At 42.7% G+C, this 17,450-nt stretch overlaps 1 protein-coding gene across 3 annotated transcripts in view; it reads left to right on the top strand.

The window, feature by feature from the left end:
- The window catches only part of MACROD2 (mono-ADP ribosylhydrolase 2), a 1,799,128-nt gene that overhangs the window by 80,618 nt on the left and 1,701,060 nt on the right, over positions 1–17,450 (top strand). For all 3 annotated transcript variants that reach the window (XM_083175826.1, XM_083175824.1, XM_083175825.1), the window contains exon 3: positions 4,078–4,170. In XM_083175826.1, coding sequence (XP_083031952.1) covers positions 4,078–4,170 — 93 coding nt within the window. The remainder of the gene's footprint in view (positions 1–4,077; positions 4,171–17,450) is intronic.

Genomic DNA, 17,450 nt, shown 5'->3' with positions numbered 1-17,450 from the left:
ATTTCTGGCAGTTTTGATTTTTTTTTATATAACACAGTATGGAAAAAAATAGAAATGTCATACAAGATAAATACTACCCAATGTTGTCTGTCTACTGTGATTTATTTAAGGTATAAATAAGGAATATTTGATAAAAATAAATGGAAATGTTGAAATAAATTAAAGGAGATATCCAAGCTTAGCACTTTTTATACAGTAATCCTGGACACCCCTGTTGTTTGGATGATGCCCTCCTCTACAACTGCCTGACGATTCTCCTGTCACTGATGACACTTCACTCTCCTGAAACATTGAAAATTACAGTAAAGGTGCCCATACACGTCCCGATACTGCTGTGAGTTTTGTGCTAAATTAGCATCGCATTGCATGCATTGTGCATTGCATGCATGCAATAATTTGACAGTACAAAAAGTATGTGCAGCACATACTTTTTGTACTGTGCGATGAGACGCCGTGGGAGCGAGCATCTCATATCACACATCGCATTGGCAGAATCGGGACGTGTATGGGCACCTTAAGTCTGAAGCATGGATTGTTCAACCGGTCTTGTCCAGAACACGGATTGGTCTGTGTTCACACCACATTTCAAGTATTAAACAAAAAATTAGAATGTGAGACAGAGTTACTCAGATGTCCGATGCTGCGATCTATGGTAACAATGATGGTCCGATGCTGCGTCGTTGTACCCAGCATCAGAATAAAGAAGCCACAGGTGGGATGTTTTTTTTACATAAGACGACCCCTGCTGCTTTGGTATACTTTTGCACAGCAACTCCATACAAAGATGCAGCGGAGATTCCATTAGCGTCTACCTCTGTATCAGCCTCACTATCTCAGCGTTACTAAACCTCCACTGAGCAAAAGCCCAAGGTCATTTGCAGTGTAATAAATTCTCGGTATACACCATTTGGCACCTATGTACTGCATTTGCGAAATACACAAGTCACAAAATTGATTTCCAACTTTTCTCTATTATCTCTTGGCTGAGAGGAAAAAAATCCCAGCAGGATGACATTTTTTTCATATTAACAATTGCACTTTGCAATCACCACAGTATCTACTTTGTATAAGTGACTGAGATCATAGACAAGTGTGCGGCTAATTATCAGCAGGAACTTTTATCATCTGCATTCCAACGTTATTGCAGCATTACTAATACAGTACTACTGTCTGTCTGAGAGACTGCTGCTAAAGCTAAGTGCTGCTTATTAACATCTTGTATAGCAATGGGGCTGATTCAGATATGCATGCTAGTACAGCTGCATATGTGATGTTCTCCGCAACGGAGCTACCACAACTCCTTTCCAATTGCGTACACATAGGCAGCCTATACGAGAGAATACAGGTGCTCGCACACTAGAAATATCTGTGATCTGAAGGTTTCCCATAAACCTGGTCAGTCTTGGACAAAATGTTTTGCGCACAGAGTACATTTTGACAAAACTTTTTCGGAAGAGTTCAGAAAAACTTGGCCCTTTTTGGTGGTATGCTCGGAAATTTTCCGGGCTGAGCTGCGCTGCCGATGCATGCCCCTGACATGTAGGTGTGCACTGTAGTCACTCCCCCACACACGCATCGCTTACCCCATCAACCGACCAACCCCCCCACCCCTTCCTCTGCTCCTCATTTCGTTCGAATAGAAGCCTGGACATCCAAACACTCAAGCGCCCAAGCGCACCATACCTGAAGGCTCAAGCGTGCCCGAAAACCCGTGCACCCCAAAATGCCAAATCCCCCAAATACCTGAGCATTCAAATGTGCCTGAACGCAACCGAACTCCCAAATAATCAAATACCCATGCACCCAACTGCATGAATGCGAACGCACCCAAGTGCCCGAACTCCCAAATAACCAACCGCGCTAACATGCCTGAACGCAGTCAGACACGCCTGGACTCACTCGAGCGCCCAAACGCACATAAACACTTGAGCGACTCTGCACCCCAATTCCCAAATATCTGCATGCACGAAAACTGCATGCACGAAAAAATTGCGGTGTAATCCTCATGGCAAATGGGTTCATAGTGTCTTCATGATGCATTCGCAGTGCGAACGCAGCACACTCTACCGATAACTGAACAGTTCCATGGAACATCTGCTTTGCATCCATCACTGAATTAGACCCAATCAACAATTTATTTTAGTGTGTGTATGTATACAAAGGTGTGCATGTATATGTACACACACACACATACATTGTGGCAGTGACAGCATAGTTCCTCATGAAGTGAATGTGGAACAACAGGATCAGGACTTATATTAGCAGCATGTCCAGTCCAGGTTTTCCTAAAGATCTGCTGAAATCATGGTTTGGCTAATTAACATCACCTGTGGTTTCATCTTAGACGTCTGTTCAGGGCAGAGGGTCAGGGTTCCCAAATGCCAGTTAGTGGCTGGGCAATAGATTTGGGGGTGTGGGGACTATGCTAGGGACCTGGAGTGCTGTACCTACATTTGTGAAGCCTGCATATTGCCTGCTGAAAACCTGCCATGCTGTAAGCTTCTTTGATTTGCCAAGCTGTCGACTCTGTATGCGGTCGACCTGCCACCAAAAAAGAAACAGAATTTTGGCGTGTATGTATATCTATCTATCTATCTATCTATCTATCTATCTATCTATCTATCTATCTATCTATCTAGATATATATATTCCGGTCTGAATAACCCAACAGAATCCACTTTTTAATGCCCATTTAATATAATCTAGTAACAAAAGCACATTGCATTGGAATGCTTTCTAGTGTTCATTCTAGCACCCGCTATCATTGAAAACCCATGTAGTTCCTCTTCTCTGCTTGGGGTGTCGCTGTCTGCTGTGGTGTTTCTAGCACAGGTCTGGTTTGCATAACAGTGCTGATATACAGACTACACTGATATACAGAACACCGTGGCTGAGTAGTGAGCGGATGCCCCCGGCAACACCACCGGCCGGGGGGGGGACCCTAGGACCACCTCCACTGCCCTATGGACACAGTGCCGGGCAAAAGAAGGCGAAGAAGACCAGCAGACCCGGTGAGAAGGGACCCATCCCCCCCCGCCACCTAGGACAGGAGGCAGATCAGCCAGGGGGACCCCCGGCAATTCACCGCAGTGGCCGGTAGGATCCCCCCCCCAACAGGCCGCACCAGCCCCGGGTAAACTCTGCGGCAGCTCCGCGGCCTCCCCCCCCACCTTCCACTGACTCTCCCCCGGCCTCACTGACTTTGCCCCCTCCCCCCCACCACCACCACCCAAGGCTCTCCCCCAGGAAGATTCAAGATGGCGCCGCAAATGGCTGCCTAGGAACTGTGCAAATGTATCATGTGTTAACTGTACTGTCCCTGCTTAACTGTACTGTCCCTGCTTATATTGCTACCTACCTGGCTGCTGCAACGACCAGTGGCGCCGCTGATGGCTGCCTAGGCGCTGTGCAGCTTGGCAGGTATGTGTTCCCTGTGTGATAAATGTACTGTCCCTGCTTATATTGCTACCTACCTGGCTGCCGCAACGACCAGTGGCGCCGCCGATGGCTGCCTAGGCGCTGTTCAGCTCGGCGGGTTCATGTCCCTTATGTGATAAATGTACTGTCCTGCTTATATTGCTACCTACCTGGCTGCTGCAACGACCAGTGGCGCCGCTGATGGCTGCCTAGGCGCTGTGCAGCTTGGCAGGCATGTGATTCCCGCAAGTGATGTCTTAATGCTCTCAATGTAATGCGTTTAATGTCTCAATGGAATGTGTAAAATGTCTCAATGGTATGCATGTAATGTGTCCCCCCCCCCCCCCCCCATTTCATCCCTGCTTGATGCTGCACTGAAATCCACAAAAAATTCCTAGTGTGCGCAAGCACACATGGCCAATAAAGTTGATTCTATTCTATTCTATGGGTTTTCAAAGATAGCGGGTGCTAGAATGAACACTACCTCTTCATTGTAGAAATATTTTTGGTCTTTGCTCTAATCTGACACAGGAGGCATCACATCTTTTAAGAGGCAAGAAATGTTTTTTTTTTTCCCCACAGGCACTAAGCCATTTTATTTGTCGTTTTTCTTTCTTGTTTTACACTTTTATAACTCATGACAAACTTTCCTTTTTACAGATGAAAATCAAGAAATAGACCGCTTGTGTGACAAAGTATCACTTTACAAAGGAGACATCACCCAGCTTGAAGTAGATGTCATCGTAAATGCAGGTAAGTTGGCTTGGTCCTATGTTTATATTTGCACATCTTGTGAATTGGCTGTAAATATAATGAAGGTAATACTGTAGCTGCGTCTTATAGAGTTGTGGTACAATCAGGAACTGTGTCATCCTAAAACTTAAAGTCGCCAATTATAAACCTTTTTTCCAAGTCTAAATCCATTATTAAAGGAATTCGCTATGTAATTTGTCATCCTTGCTTATGACCTTCTTTATTGGTTTTATTTTTATTATTCTGAGTTGTTTGGATAATCTGATTCTTATTACATTGTAGTTTATTGTATGCTGGTTCCATGCCTTTTTGTTTAATTATACAGTTTTGTATATGGTTTTGCTCTGTAATATATTGCAGCATTTGACATACTGTATTACTGTGCATAACAAACATATTTTAATCCCAAGGGACATGTAGTATCATACTCTTTTTCGTGTTAATTCAATTAAGGGACTTTTTAATTTTTAGGCTTTTAAGAGAGAGGAGTAGGTAACTTTGGGGTGCCTTGGTTCCACCTGTCGAAATCAGTTCTCAAAACGGGGAAAAATTCAGAAAATCTCAGATCTTGCAAGTTTTGAATTGGGTAAAAGTCATTTGGGGCCTACAGACTCAGCGAGTTGCTGAGCGTTCTGAGCGATGCAAGATCGCTCAGCACACATCGATGTGTTAACGCTGTGTGCTGTGCGATCAGTCAGGGCGGGTGTTCTCCGGTGAGAACACTGGCCCCGGTGATTTAACTAGATTTGTCCAGCATGGTGGATATTAATCGCCAGGGCGACTGCGAAGCGCGGTTCAGCGCATTGCTGTCGCTATGCCCCAACACACGGAGCGATGTAGGGACAACTCACTGAGTCGGTAGGCCCCAATAGACTTTTACCCAATCCAAAACTTGCTACATATCCCTTTTGATTTCAGGTGCCATATAAGATAGAGAAGTGCATAGAAAAGGTTGCTGGCTGTGCTACACTACACTACAGAGATTTGGAGGTTGTTGGTATGGGTGAAAATTATGTAAAAGACGGTATCATTATTCTCTGAGTCTGTGTATGTGTCAGACACTAGCAAGCAATTTGCAATACAGACATCTCCTTTTACTTTACACCAGGGGCGGGGAACCTTTTTTGTGCCAAGAGCCGTTTGTATGGGGAAAAAATCCTTTCGGGGTCATATGTAAAAATTTCTCTTACAAATTGTCCTGCTGCAGCTGTCCCAGGCTCTGGTGGTTGCCGCTGAATAGGACTGACAGTCTCCGGCTGCTTTTGACTAAGAGGAATCTCGTGAGAACTACCGACCTCTCTTCTGCTGTACTTGACTCCCGGCAAAGCCGCTGGGTGGGCAGGCCAGTCAGACCGGCTACTTCCCCACCCCTGCTTTACACCAACGCATGCTCCTCCTGTGTATGTGTGTTATACACTAGCCAGCAATTTAGACACTAGATCAGGCATGTCCAAACTCTGGCCCTCCAGCTGTTGTGAAACTACAAGTCCCATTACGCCTTGCCACAGTTTTGTTATTAGTAGTGTTCCCTGCCTGGGGTGTCACTGTCCGTTGTAGTGCTTCTAGCACAGTGTGGTCTGTATATCAGCACTGATATGCAAACCAGACCTGTGCTAGAAACACCACAGCAGACAGCGACACCCTAGGCAGGGAAGAGGAACTGCATGGCTTTTCAAAGATGGCTTTTCAAAGATGGCGGGTGCTAGAATGAACACTATATTAGTGAATGCTAAAACTATGGCAAGGCATGCTGGGATGTGTAGTTTCACAACAGCTGGAGGCCCATAGTTAGGACATGCCTGCACCAGGGGATATGCATGTAAATATCATTAATGATCTTGTAATTGTGGATATCATTAACTAACAAAAAGTCTAGGGTGTATGCGCCTTTATTTGTGAGTTTTGCTCTTTCATTAGTTAGAATGCCTATTCCGAAATCCAGGGCCAAACAAAGTCTGGCAAGTTCTGTAACCTTGGATGCATCACCTTCTTGCTTTGAGCCATTGCATCACCATTAAAACAGGCAAATCAGTGCACAAAAAGAACACTAAAGAAAAATGTTTGATTTCCTGTTTGGATTCAGTTTGCATGTGGAAGCTTTATTTATTTTTATGTTTTTTTAACAGTTTGATCGATGTTTTCAGTTTATTTTTCCTTTTAGTTATCCACGCTTTACCTTCTACAAAATACTTTACCTGCAATCACCTGTACTGGCCTGTGATTTGCTGTTGAGTAAAGCTGTGTATACTCCTAAAGATTTATCTGGTGGCAACAAGAATCAGGTAATTGTCCCTGGTGCTTCGTGCATGAGGAAACCTCTAAGCACGCTTCTGGGACTGCACCTATGCACAGTTGTTGTTGGATGCCCTAGAGACTGAATTTAAACTCTGTGCCCAGGAACTGTCTTTCGTACCTTTCGGTACTGTATAGACTATTCCCTGGCACCCGTACGTATGGGGCAACTCAGGAAGACTGGCACCTTATAAACTGTGTTAAGGACGTTTTGTGGTTTGTCAGAAATCATCTCATACTGAGGAGGGAGAGAATGTCCATTCAGGACTGCCGCAGGCTGGTTCACAGCCTGCTCAGAGACTATTCCATTCAGGATAGTCCTGAGGAAAAAGAGGACTAAACCCCCCCCCCCCCTACCTTCTTCTGGTCCTTCCCCCCTTGTTTGAACTGTTTTATAAGACTTTGGGACCATGGCCCCTCCCCCTTCACTTCACAATGTCTGTTGATTTGTTGATGTCTTTCTATTTATTGCCCTCCCCTTATATGTTTCTGTCTGGTCAAGCTTTGAGTATGTGATTCCTCCCCTACCCTCCACACCCATAGTCTTGTATACTGTTTTGTAGTGTTACCATTAGAATGCATAGTGCATAGTATAGCCTATAGTGTAATTTTATGCTGTATGTTGTAATATGTACTATACTGTTTGCATGTGTACTGTGTTTTGACTGTGCTGCGACATATAATGTGTGTGTGTGTGTTTCAATGTTATTGTCTGTTTTTTGCTTTCTTTATGTACAATTAAGATTTGCTTTTTCAATCACAAATGGGGGTATATGAGAATCGTACATTTTCTCACAAACACTGCATAAGAGACGATGGTCAGTCGGTTAAAGCCAATTGATCGTAAAGTGTTTGAGAGCAAACGGTTGATTGTCATTTGCTCCCATACATTACCGGATTTTTGTTCCCACCAGACAAATTGAACAGAGAAATCTGTAGGTGTGTACCCAGCTTAAGTTTCATGATAATCTAATTTTCTGCTAGACTCTGACAGTAATTAGCTATACTACCCTGAGGCCTGTGGTTTGCGTTTTGGAGTTCTGTGTTGTTGGTAATATGCTATATTTTGTACATGGCTTTTACTTTTATGCTCTTGGTTCTTTGTTAATAAAAACATACTGTAGGGTTGTATATTGTATTAAACGTCTACCCTTGCTGCTATTTTATAGATGTCTTATACTCTTTAAGCTGCCTTGTGTTTGTGCGGCTGCTATGTCGCATAGTTATTAAGCCAGCCAGTGCACTACAGCATTTGGCCAATGTTGGGGAAAACAATATTGTGACGTAGTAAAAATAGACTGGAAAAGTTATCGATGTGACATTTCCAGGAACATAAACTGTTTCAAACGATAGGATTTTAGAGGTCTAATCAATTTTTAAAGAAAATCAAAAACAATTGAATTGGTTTTGCTGGTTTTGCCAAAATTTAAATATGATGATGATCTAAAAGCAAACAAAAACACAGAGTTCTGTGCGTACCTTTTAGAATTTCATATAATGGATATACAGTATGTTGGGCATTCAAAATACGGATCTTTTTTTTTTTTCTATAGATTGTGAAGTAGTTTTACTATCAGTGTGCACTCACATGTTTGATAAAAACACAATGAGGTTTTAAAGTAGATCTGAGAAAAAAATTCCTGAGTGTTATTCACAGTAATGGTAAGAAATTCTCATTTGGAGGACATTACCTATGTTTAATCTGCTCTGTCCAGTTTGACACAAACAGTTGTGTTTAATGAAAAAAATTTGGGTCAATATTGGACAATTATCTCTATCTCTGGGGGTGGTGAATGTGTGGCTAAATCTGACCATAATAAGCGCGATATGCGCAAAAAAATAGATTAATTGAATATGGCCCTACGATTTCCTGTCAATTTAGATGGGAGATCGGGTGCTATATAACAATTGACTACCACCCTTACTATAAACTCCCTCTTTATTGAAAGAAAAAGTTCAGTAAATTAAAATTTTTGGTACTTGTTTCCTAGCACGGCCACAATCTTATGGATCGTGTACCTTTAAGTTAAGGTACACGATCCACACGATGGACCCGATTTCCTTTGAAATCAGGTCCATTTGGCCGGCTAAGACACAATATCGGGGGCATCGCGTCGGTCGGGACCATTAACATTGGTCCCGACGCGACCGACGCGATGCCCCCGATTTTTCCATAGGCTTCAATGTTAAAATATTTTTTAACATTGAAATCGTGTCGGGAAAGGTAAAATATCGGGGGCATCGCGTCGGTCGGGACCATTAACATTGGTCCCGACGCGATGCCCCCGATTTTTCCATAGGCTTCAATGTTAAAATATTTTTTAACATTGAAATCGTGAGAAAATGTGAAAAATGTGAAATGGGCCAATATGACCCATTTCACATTCTAGATTTCCCCGTCGTCACCCCACGATAGACGCCAACCCGAAGCGTGGCGAGCGCAGCGAGCCCGCGAGGGGCGGCGGTGCGCGTCCTCCGACCTTTTCATTCCCCTACTATCCACGTCGGCGTGGAGTTGAGAATAGAATAGTGTGGCGAGCGCAGCGAGGGGACGCGTATAACTTCACAGGTATACGCGTCCCCTCGCGGGGCTCGCTGCGCTCGCCACGCTTCGGGCTCGGTGGCTCGCTGTGCTCGCCACACTATTCTTTTCTCAACTCCACGCCGACGTGGATAGTAGGGGAATGAAAAGGTCGGAGGACGCGCACCGCCGCCCCTCGCGGGCTCGCTGCGCTCGCCACGCTTCGGGTTGGCGTCTATCGTGGGTTGGGGTTTACGCCGTTAAATTTGGGGGGGTTGGGAATATTTTACATTGAATCCAATGTAAAATCGGGTCCCAGGGACCCGATTTACATTTCATTCAATCAAAAAATCGGGTCGGTCGCGTTGATCGCATCGCATGCGACCAAATCGCATGCGATCGACCCGATTTTTCCGACATGACCACCCCGATGTAAATCGGTGTGGCCGTGCTAGGAAACAAGTACCAAATTTTTTTTTTTTTACTAAAGTCCGAGGCCCACATGCGCCGGAGTCGCTGGCGAGTCACGACAATTGGCGCATAGGTGAAGGCAATAATGAGAGCAGATCCGACTGTAGGCAAGTATTAACTAAATACCAATGCAGTCAAAAAATAGAATATAGTATAGGTTGAATATACCTTATACAAAATGCTCGGGACCAGAAGCATTTTGGATAACGGATTATTCCGTATTATGGAATATTTTTATGTTTCAATGGGGTATCTTAAGGTAGCTTGCATTTATGTTGTACAAACACATCAAACACATTAAATAAACACAATATATATTTTATTTGTGCATAAGACAAGGTTTCAAAACATGAAACAAAGTTTGTGTACAATCTCAGCCACTGAATGTGAATGCTAAGCAATAATTTTCTTGCACATATTTAGTGCCAGTTAGACATCATGTCCCCAGTATTGCCAGTTACGTATCATGTCCTCAGGGAAGCCAGTTACGTATCATGTCCTCAGGGATGCCAGTTACATATCACGTCCCCAGTAGTGCCAGTTACAGATAATGTCCCCAGTAGTGTCAGTTACAGATCATGCATCTAGTAGTGCCAGCTACAGATGTACCCAGTAGGTTTTTAGCAAAATTAGTATCAAGCACCCTAACCAGGATTTTAAATGGAAGTTTTTGCACATTCTACTTCAAACGGCTGCAAGCTGATATGTGTGTGTGTAAACCCCCCAACCCACTGCATGCACGCAAGAACAAAGCAACCATTGAATCGATCCTTTGGGTGCGATCTAGTGGCTATTGTATTTCCACTATTAAGTTCTGATTCTGAAAATAGTGATGAACAGTCTTCATTTTAAAGCCATTGGAAGACTTTTTATTTTTAACATTAATCTGAGATAGTGGGGATCATTTTCAGCAGGCTAGTGTTTTTTGTTTAGTTGGATAGTTTCACTTTGTGCTCCCTGCATTCTCTGTGTCACTCCAGCCTCCTCCATTCTCTCACTCTAACCTCCTGTTCCCTATAACTCAATCCTCTTGTCACTCCAACCTCCTGCCCATTCAATCCAATGTTATGTCTCTCTAGTCTCCTGCCCCCTGTCACTCCACCCTCCTTCCCCTGTCATTCCAGTGTTATGTCTCTAGTCTCCTGCCCCCTGTCACTCCAGCTTTCTGTCCTCCTCTAGTCTCCTGCCCCCTGTCACTCCAGCTTTCTGCCCCCTGGAGGAAAGATGCTGTGTGATCGATTCATGTCAGAGGTTGTACCTCTAGAGCAGGGGTTCCCAATCTTTTTAGATTCACGGCACCCTAGAGAATCAGAATTTTTTTCACGGCACCCCTAGGTCCCAAAAAAATTAAGTAGATTGGGTTTATATGCGATTCTTAGAGGCAGTTATGTGGTAAAGAACAGGATTTGCTTCTGTTTGTACACATTCTATGATTGGCAGCCACCAGCACTGGTTTTGCTCATAAATAATTAACCATTAATAATTTGAGTTTGTCCTGGACCACCAACCCGCGGCACCCCTGCATGTGTCCCGAGGCACCCCAGGGAGCCGCGGCACACAGTTTGGGAACCACTGCTCTAGAGAGAACTGCTGAGTCCTAGTGCATGGCAGCCATTGGCTGACAGTACAGGCCCCCCTTACACTTGTCCAACTTGTTGCCCAACAAGTTGGACCTGATTGACTTGAGATTTATCGTATATGCAGGTGGATCAATCTCTTGATTAGACCCAAAGCGCACGGGATTGTGCATTGGGTCCTACACATCAGGCACATCAGATTTTGTCAGATAAATTGGCCCAATCCATCTGAATTGGGTCAAATCTCACAAGTGTAAGGGGCCCTTAAGAGGTAGCATGGATCATACCTCTAACAAACTGCACTGGCGCAGTGAGAGCGACAGTACTCTCATGCCACAGTGCCTCGGGCATTAGTACTGCTAATCAGCCCATCAAAATGCCCAGATTGTGCAAGCTCCCTAACATTTCTAATTCATGAGCAATTTTAAAAGAATACATTGAAAGCCAGTACAAAACGGAGCAACATGTTTATTATGCTCCTGCTAGTATGTTCTGTAATCATAAATAACTGGGAATGCTGGGTAATTCTTCCCTTTATTCTTCCTGCATTCATCATTTTTTATTCTCCGCAGCACACTTACATGTTATCATAATTCCACATTTAATTTTACATTTGTCATCATCATTTCACTGTATTCTCCCTTTTGACTTCACCTTTGGCTCCTTCATTTCTCCATCATTTCCTTTTTATGTTCTTGTTACTAGTTTAACCCTATTTTGTTCCACTGTCGTTTAAGCCATTAAATCTTTGCAAATGTTTGGGTGTGTTTTAAGAGTATTTTAGGTTTTTGGAGCCATCCCAAGGAATATTATCCAAAATATCTCAGGAAAAAGCACTCAAAAAAATAATAGTAAAAAACATTTGACAGTGCTGTGCCATCAGTGCATGGACATTACATGGACCGTATTGGTTCCGGTTTTGAGATCTACGGTGTCTACATAGACAGTATATAGAAACACAAGAACAAAAATATTGGCGCTAAATCCAGTAAGCACAATGTATCTATTAAAAAAAATTAAGGGTGTAGACCATATACACAATCGCGTATAAGCACAATGAAGTAAGTTAAATGCTGTGAGTCTGATATATGTATTTACACATGCACATATGTGTGGACACACGTGTGTTATACGCAGATGGTTCTTGCAGCGTTACATAGGGAAAAACAAAACCATAAGAAAATTGCATGAAACCACACTAGAAACAATGTATATATAAAAATAATAAATCTTTATTATACTATAATTCACCGGCCAGTGATACACTTCCTCAGATAATGGGCTCCCGCTGCTAGCAGTGATCAAGACCGGGGCCCAGTGACACCATTGGCTGGTGCATGCTAGCGCTGAAGGGAACAGGGCTGTGCGAAGAGCAGCAGCTGGACCTCCTCACTATCCTCTTTTTTTCATATCATAACTCTTTTAGCGCTCATATCAAAACAGACTATATAGCAAATAATATAAAGTGGAATCATAGGAATCCTACATAACAGAGAGAAGATAAGGCCACAGTAGTAAGGGCTTGTGTCATTCATATATATATATATATATATATATATATATATATATATATATATATGTGTATATATATATATATATATATATATATATATATATATATATATATATATATATATATATATATATATATACACATTTTGGAAAGGGAAAAAGGATATGTGATCCCTTGTACTTTACCTAACCCCAAACAGTAAACTTTGGTGAATATTGTCACCTCTACAACATTATTTCACCATTTTCATTTTTTGGGGCATGACCGCATTCATCCTCTGATCATTTCCAACACTCCTAAAAGTCTCCCAGCCCTCTTCCACACCTGTAAATCTCTTATTCCTATTATGCAGATCTGTAGAACATAACTCCCAGTCCCCCACCTTTCAGGCCACTGTAGTTATCAGGACAGTTGGGAGACAGGCAGTGTTATGTCTCTGCCCCATCTACATGTTCTCCTATTTCCTCACATTTTGTTATGAGCTGTGTTTAACAATGCCTTCAATTGAAATGCATTGGGTTCTGAAACATCACAACAGCCAGGATGCAATTACTACACAGCGCAGTTGCTTGTTTAGTAAACAATAACAAAACTCGTAGCATTAACAACGTGATAGAACCGTATTAAGCCACCCAGCTGTCAGCTGCTTGAACCATAACCCTACATGGTTCCTCAGCACAATACCCATGCTATACAAATGCAACTGGGTTAGTCCTCTGTTCCTTCACCAAAGTTGCAGAGCGTCTTGCAGATGTCTAAGGAAAGTGCACCATCCCGTTGGTTCTCTCTGTGATTAAGCGGCAGAATCATTTTTGTGTTGCAATGTTATTGTCTGATAACGTTTACACCTGCTCTCTATTACCATAATGCGAGATGGAGCAAAGTTAATCAGTCTGTTTGTCAGTTTATTTGTCACCGCGCACTGCAATGCAGAACTGCCTCCTCGTTCCCTCTTTAGTATGCAGGCATCCAAATGTTTCTGTCAACACTTGAGCTGAATATGGGCTTAGTCATTCCATCACGGCAGACGTGAAAAATATGCATCTCTTTTTAATGGCATATCTGATAAAGAACACATGCCACATTAGTGGGAATTAAAGTAGCGCGCTCCTGGTTGTAATGAAGTGGTTACCGAGTAGATATCGAGATTCTGACATTCATTTGGTGCATATTGGATTAAGCACCTTGGCATTCCTGGGGTTGGTAATGCTCAGACAGGTTGTTAGCGATAGTGCTATGGCCACTTTGCATTCAATTATAAAAGCAGACAGAACCTCAGCGGTACTCGTGTATGGCCGCCACGCGGTGCGCATGTAGCCATGGTAGAACGGTGCTTCTCATTCACCTTCCATGGTTTATGCAGATTTGTTATTAGAGGCTGCACATAGGGGACTGCATTATATACTTGACATTTGCAGCTGCAGAACATGACGATCATTGGGAGATTTTGTAAGATGCTCGATGCAGTGTCATAAAAAAAAGTCATCATTTTAAAATATTTTGTCTCACATTATCTCTTAAAGGACCCAATTCCCAAACTGAAATAAACACACTCACGCACACACGGCAGTTTGGAACGTAAGAGGTTAAATGCTATAGAAACTCAGAGCAATGGAAATTGCAAGCTTGCAATGAAATTAGTAGGAAAAGTAGGTGTGTGTGTGTGTGTGTGTGTGTGTGTGTGTGTGTGTATGCATGTATAAAAACAGGGATGTGCCAGCGCTAGCTGTGTCTAATCATATAAACAAGACGGTTCTCATAGAATGATTATTTATTCATTAATGAATAATAACACGATATAAAACATATCATAAAACATATAATAAAAATAATAAAAAATTGAGCAATATAGTGGGTAACTCTGGGATGTAAGGAAATGGGTTTAGGACTCCATCAAGGTAATTTGTTGAAGAAATATAATCGTATATTACCATCCAATTGGTCTCCTGGATGAAGATATGTCCAGAGATTTGGTGACCTCAAAAAGTCCTGTTTGCCCTATGGTTTCAAGGGCTCAAGTCTCCCTATTCGGCGTGTATTCTCCTTTAATAGCTGGATTAGGAATAAAGCAGATATCCCAATTTTGCAAAAGTCCAGATGCACAGGAGATTTCATCGTCAGTGGGAGGGTGGACTGGTCACACTGGATGGGTTTGGTGGATGTCCATAAGCAGAATTTCAGCAGCTCAACGCGTTTCCCCGGATACTCTGTGTCCGGCTTCCTCAGGAGCAAGTGTGTATGTATGTATGTATGTATGTGTGTGTATATATGTATCTCTTCAGAGACTGGTGTGTCTTGCATTATTTGGGTATGAAATGCTACTATGGCTAATTGGTGTGCGGGAGCACACAGTCAGGCACCGAGGTCGCTGCAAACTTGGCTGAATACACCCTTTGAGTGCCGATTTCTGCTATTTCTACTATATATATTCAGACATTGGATTCACTCTGGAGAGGCTTCTATATTGGGTTTAACCCCCTAATTGTGTAATCTGACACCAGAGATTGTATCTAAAGAGCGCTGGAATAAATATTTGATCCTGCTTACTATATGCAAAAGTGAGGACACTAAACACCTGTCCTAAACAGTTTGATCCCTACGGTTGACGTAGTGGTAACGGCACCCCTGATAAAGTCTTTCATGACGAAACGCATCGGGTCTCTTTCCACCTTGAAATAAGAAACTGGAATGCCATGTCTGATTTGTGTATTTAGAAAGTTTTTTACATTTGAACATAAATTACACTTTGAAGGTGGTGGCTAATTAGCGCACTCTATATTTATTTATATATATATATATATATATATATACAACCAATAATCTGAAGAGCGCTCGTTTTTTTTGTAATGAGTGGTCGCTTCTATAGGAACTCCTTCATGTGGTGCAGCCCTTTCCTCCACGATAGAGGCTATCTCCAACCTCAAAGATTTTTGCACATGTGAAGAAAGGAATGGGAGGAGGCGCGCATGTGAGTACAAAGTATGACAATTTTGACTAATTCATAAAAGCTCACGTACACAGAAGTTAAAAGTAAGCAGCATATTCGTCACCAGCGTCCAAAGGATTTCGGTACACTCAGATTCTCCAACACGGTTGTGGAAGCTTGTAAGACAGCGTGGATATCTGCTCTGCTTCACCGCGAGATCAGACCACCGGTTCACGTTAGACAGGATCACCCTCAACGCGTTTCGTCATGCTGGACTTCGTCAGGAGACGAAGTCCAGCGTGACGAAACGCGTTGAGGGTGTTCCTGTCTGACGTGAACCGGTGGTCCGATCCCGCGGTGAAGCAGAGCAGATAGTCTTACAAGCTTCCACAACCGTGTTGGAGAATCTGAGTGTGCCGAAATTCTTTGGACGCTGGTGACGAATATGCTGCTTACTTTTAACTTCTGTGTATGTGAGCTTTTATGAATTAGTAAAAATTGTCATACTTTGTACTCACATACGCGCCTCCTCCCATTCCTTTCTTCACATGTGTGTATATATATATATATATATATATATATATATATATATATATATATATATATATATATATATATATATATATATATATATATATATATATATTAAGCTCTGTAATCCCATCCCAGGCTTAAAAACAACAGCGCACTTACTTTACTTCTGCAGAATGGCTGCACCCTACTCCCTTCCCTCTCCTCTCCTATACTATATGCAAAAATACAATACTTCTGTAATGAAATGCCACCAGCTCCAATTAAATGCCTCCTGTTAGGGGGTACCATGATATGTATAGGGGTATGCAGGGGCAGAACCGCATATCTTCCACATACCCCAGATTCACAAAATGGTGGAGCTTTACAGATTAGGACGGGCTTATTTTGTTCCAGTGTCACCTGTCTGAATGCTGTGAAGTGGATAAGGCATTGTTAAGCACCATAATAAAGTTTGGGTAGGGCCTGGCGATGCTGCTGCAGCCTCCCAGGTCACCCACTGTGCTCTTAGAAGGGCAAAGCCGGGCACCTTTTCTGATCATGTGTGGCCATGATAAAGCTGTAACAGTGATACGTGCATTGACAAAATGCCCGCTGTGTATTGTTATGGTAACAGTGAGTTGTTATGGTATGTCAGTAGAGGGTTAAGCTGGCCATACATCTACAGATTGATTTGTCAGATCTGCCTGGTTGGAACAAAAACCTGGTAGTACAGTATCTGAATTACCGTTTTTAGCAGTTTTACAGCATTTCAAAGCAAATGGTCAACTGTCATTTACTCTCATCCATTACCAGGTTTGTTTTCCAACCTTCCAGATCGGACAATAAATCTATAGATGTATGGCCAGCTCTAGTCAGTGAAGCTAAATAGTGAGATTAAGCGCAAGATGTAGATTAAATAGGTGCAAAGTCTGTATGGGTGAGCCCGTATAGCCAATGTATGGTGTTAAGGTGCCCATACACTAGAGGTGTATTGGGGCAATCCCCTGATGGTCACGCCGTAGGAGCGAGTATATTAAACTTATAGACATCCTGATGCCCTGATTCCGGCAGGGATCACTGAATATGGACTCTCTTAGCATGATTTAACATGCACGGAACGGCGGTTCGGAGGATTGGTGGGAAGGTATGGGCTCTCTCCCATTGATGTAAATGGGTCCTGGGTCGTTTGACCCAGGTTACACACTTCCCCTGAACATGGGTCTCGTGGGTCTCACCCATGTTCAACCTACAACATTGGACTTGTTAATTTTTAAAGGGCATATTTACACATTGTGTATAACTAATACTCTATCCCTAATACCCTATCAGGCAAAGTGAATAGGCCACATGGTTTTAATCTGTCATTAAATTCTATGTTACTGAGGTGTGTAAACATTTCTCTGCACATTTGTGTGTGTGTGTGTGTGTGTGTGTGTATGGGAAAACCGTGTGGTTTTGCTGTATTAC

Source organism: Crinia signifera, chromosome 3 (genome assembly GCF_055691185.1).
Source record: "Crinia signifera chromosome 3, ASM5569118v1, whole genome shotgun sequence".
NCBI lineage: Eukaryota > Metazoa > Chordata > Amphibia > Anura > Myobatrachidae > Crinia > Crinia signifera.
The sequence above is the reverse complement of the archived record's forward strand: the minus strand, read 5'-3'. Positions and strand labels throughout refer to the sequence as shown.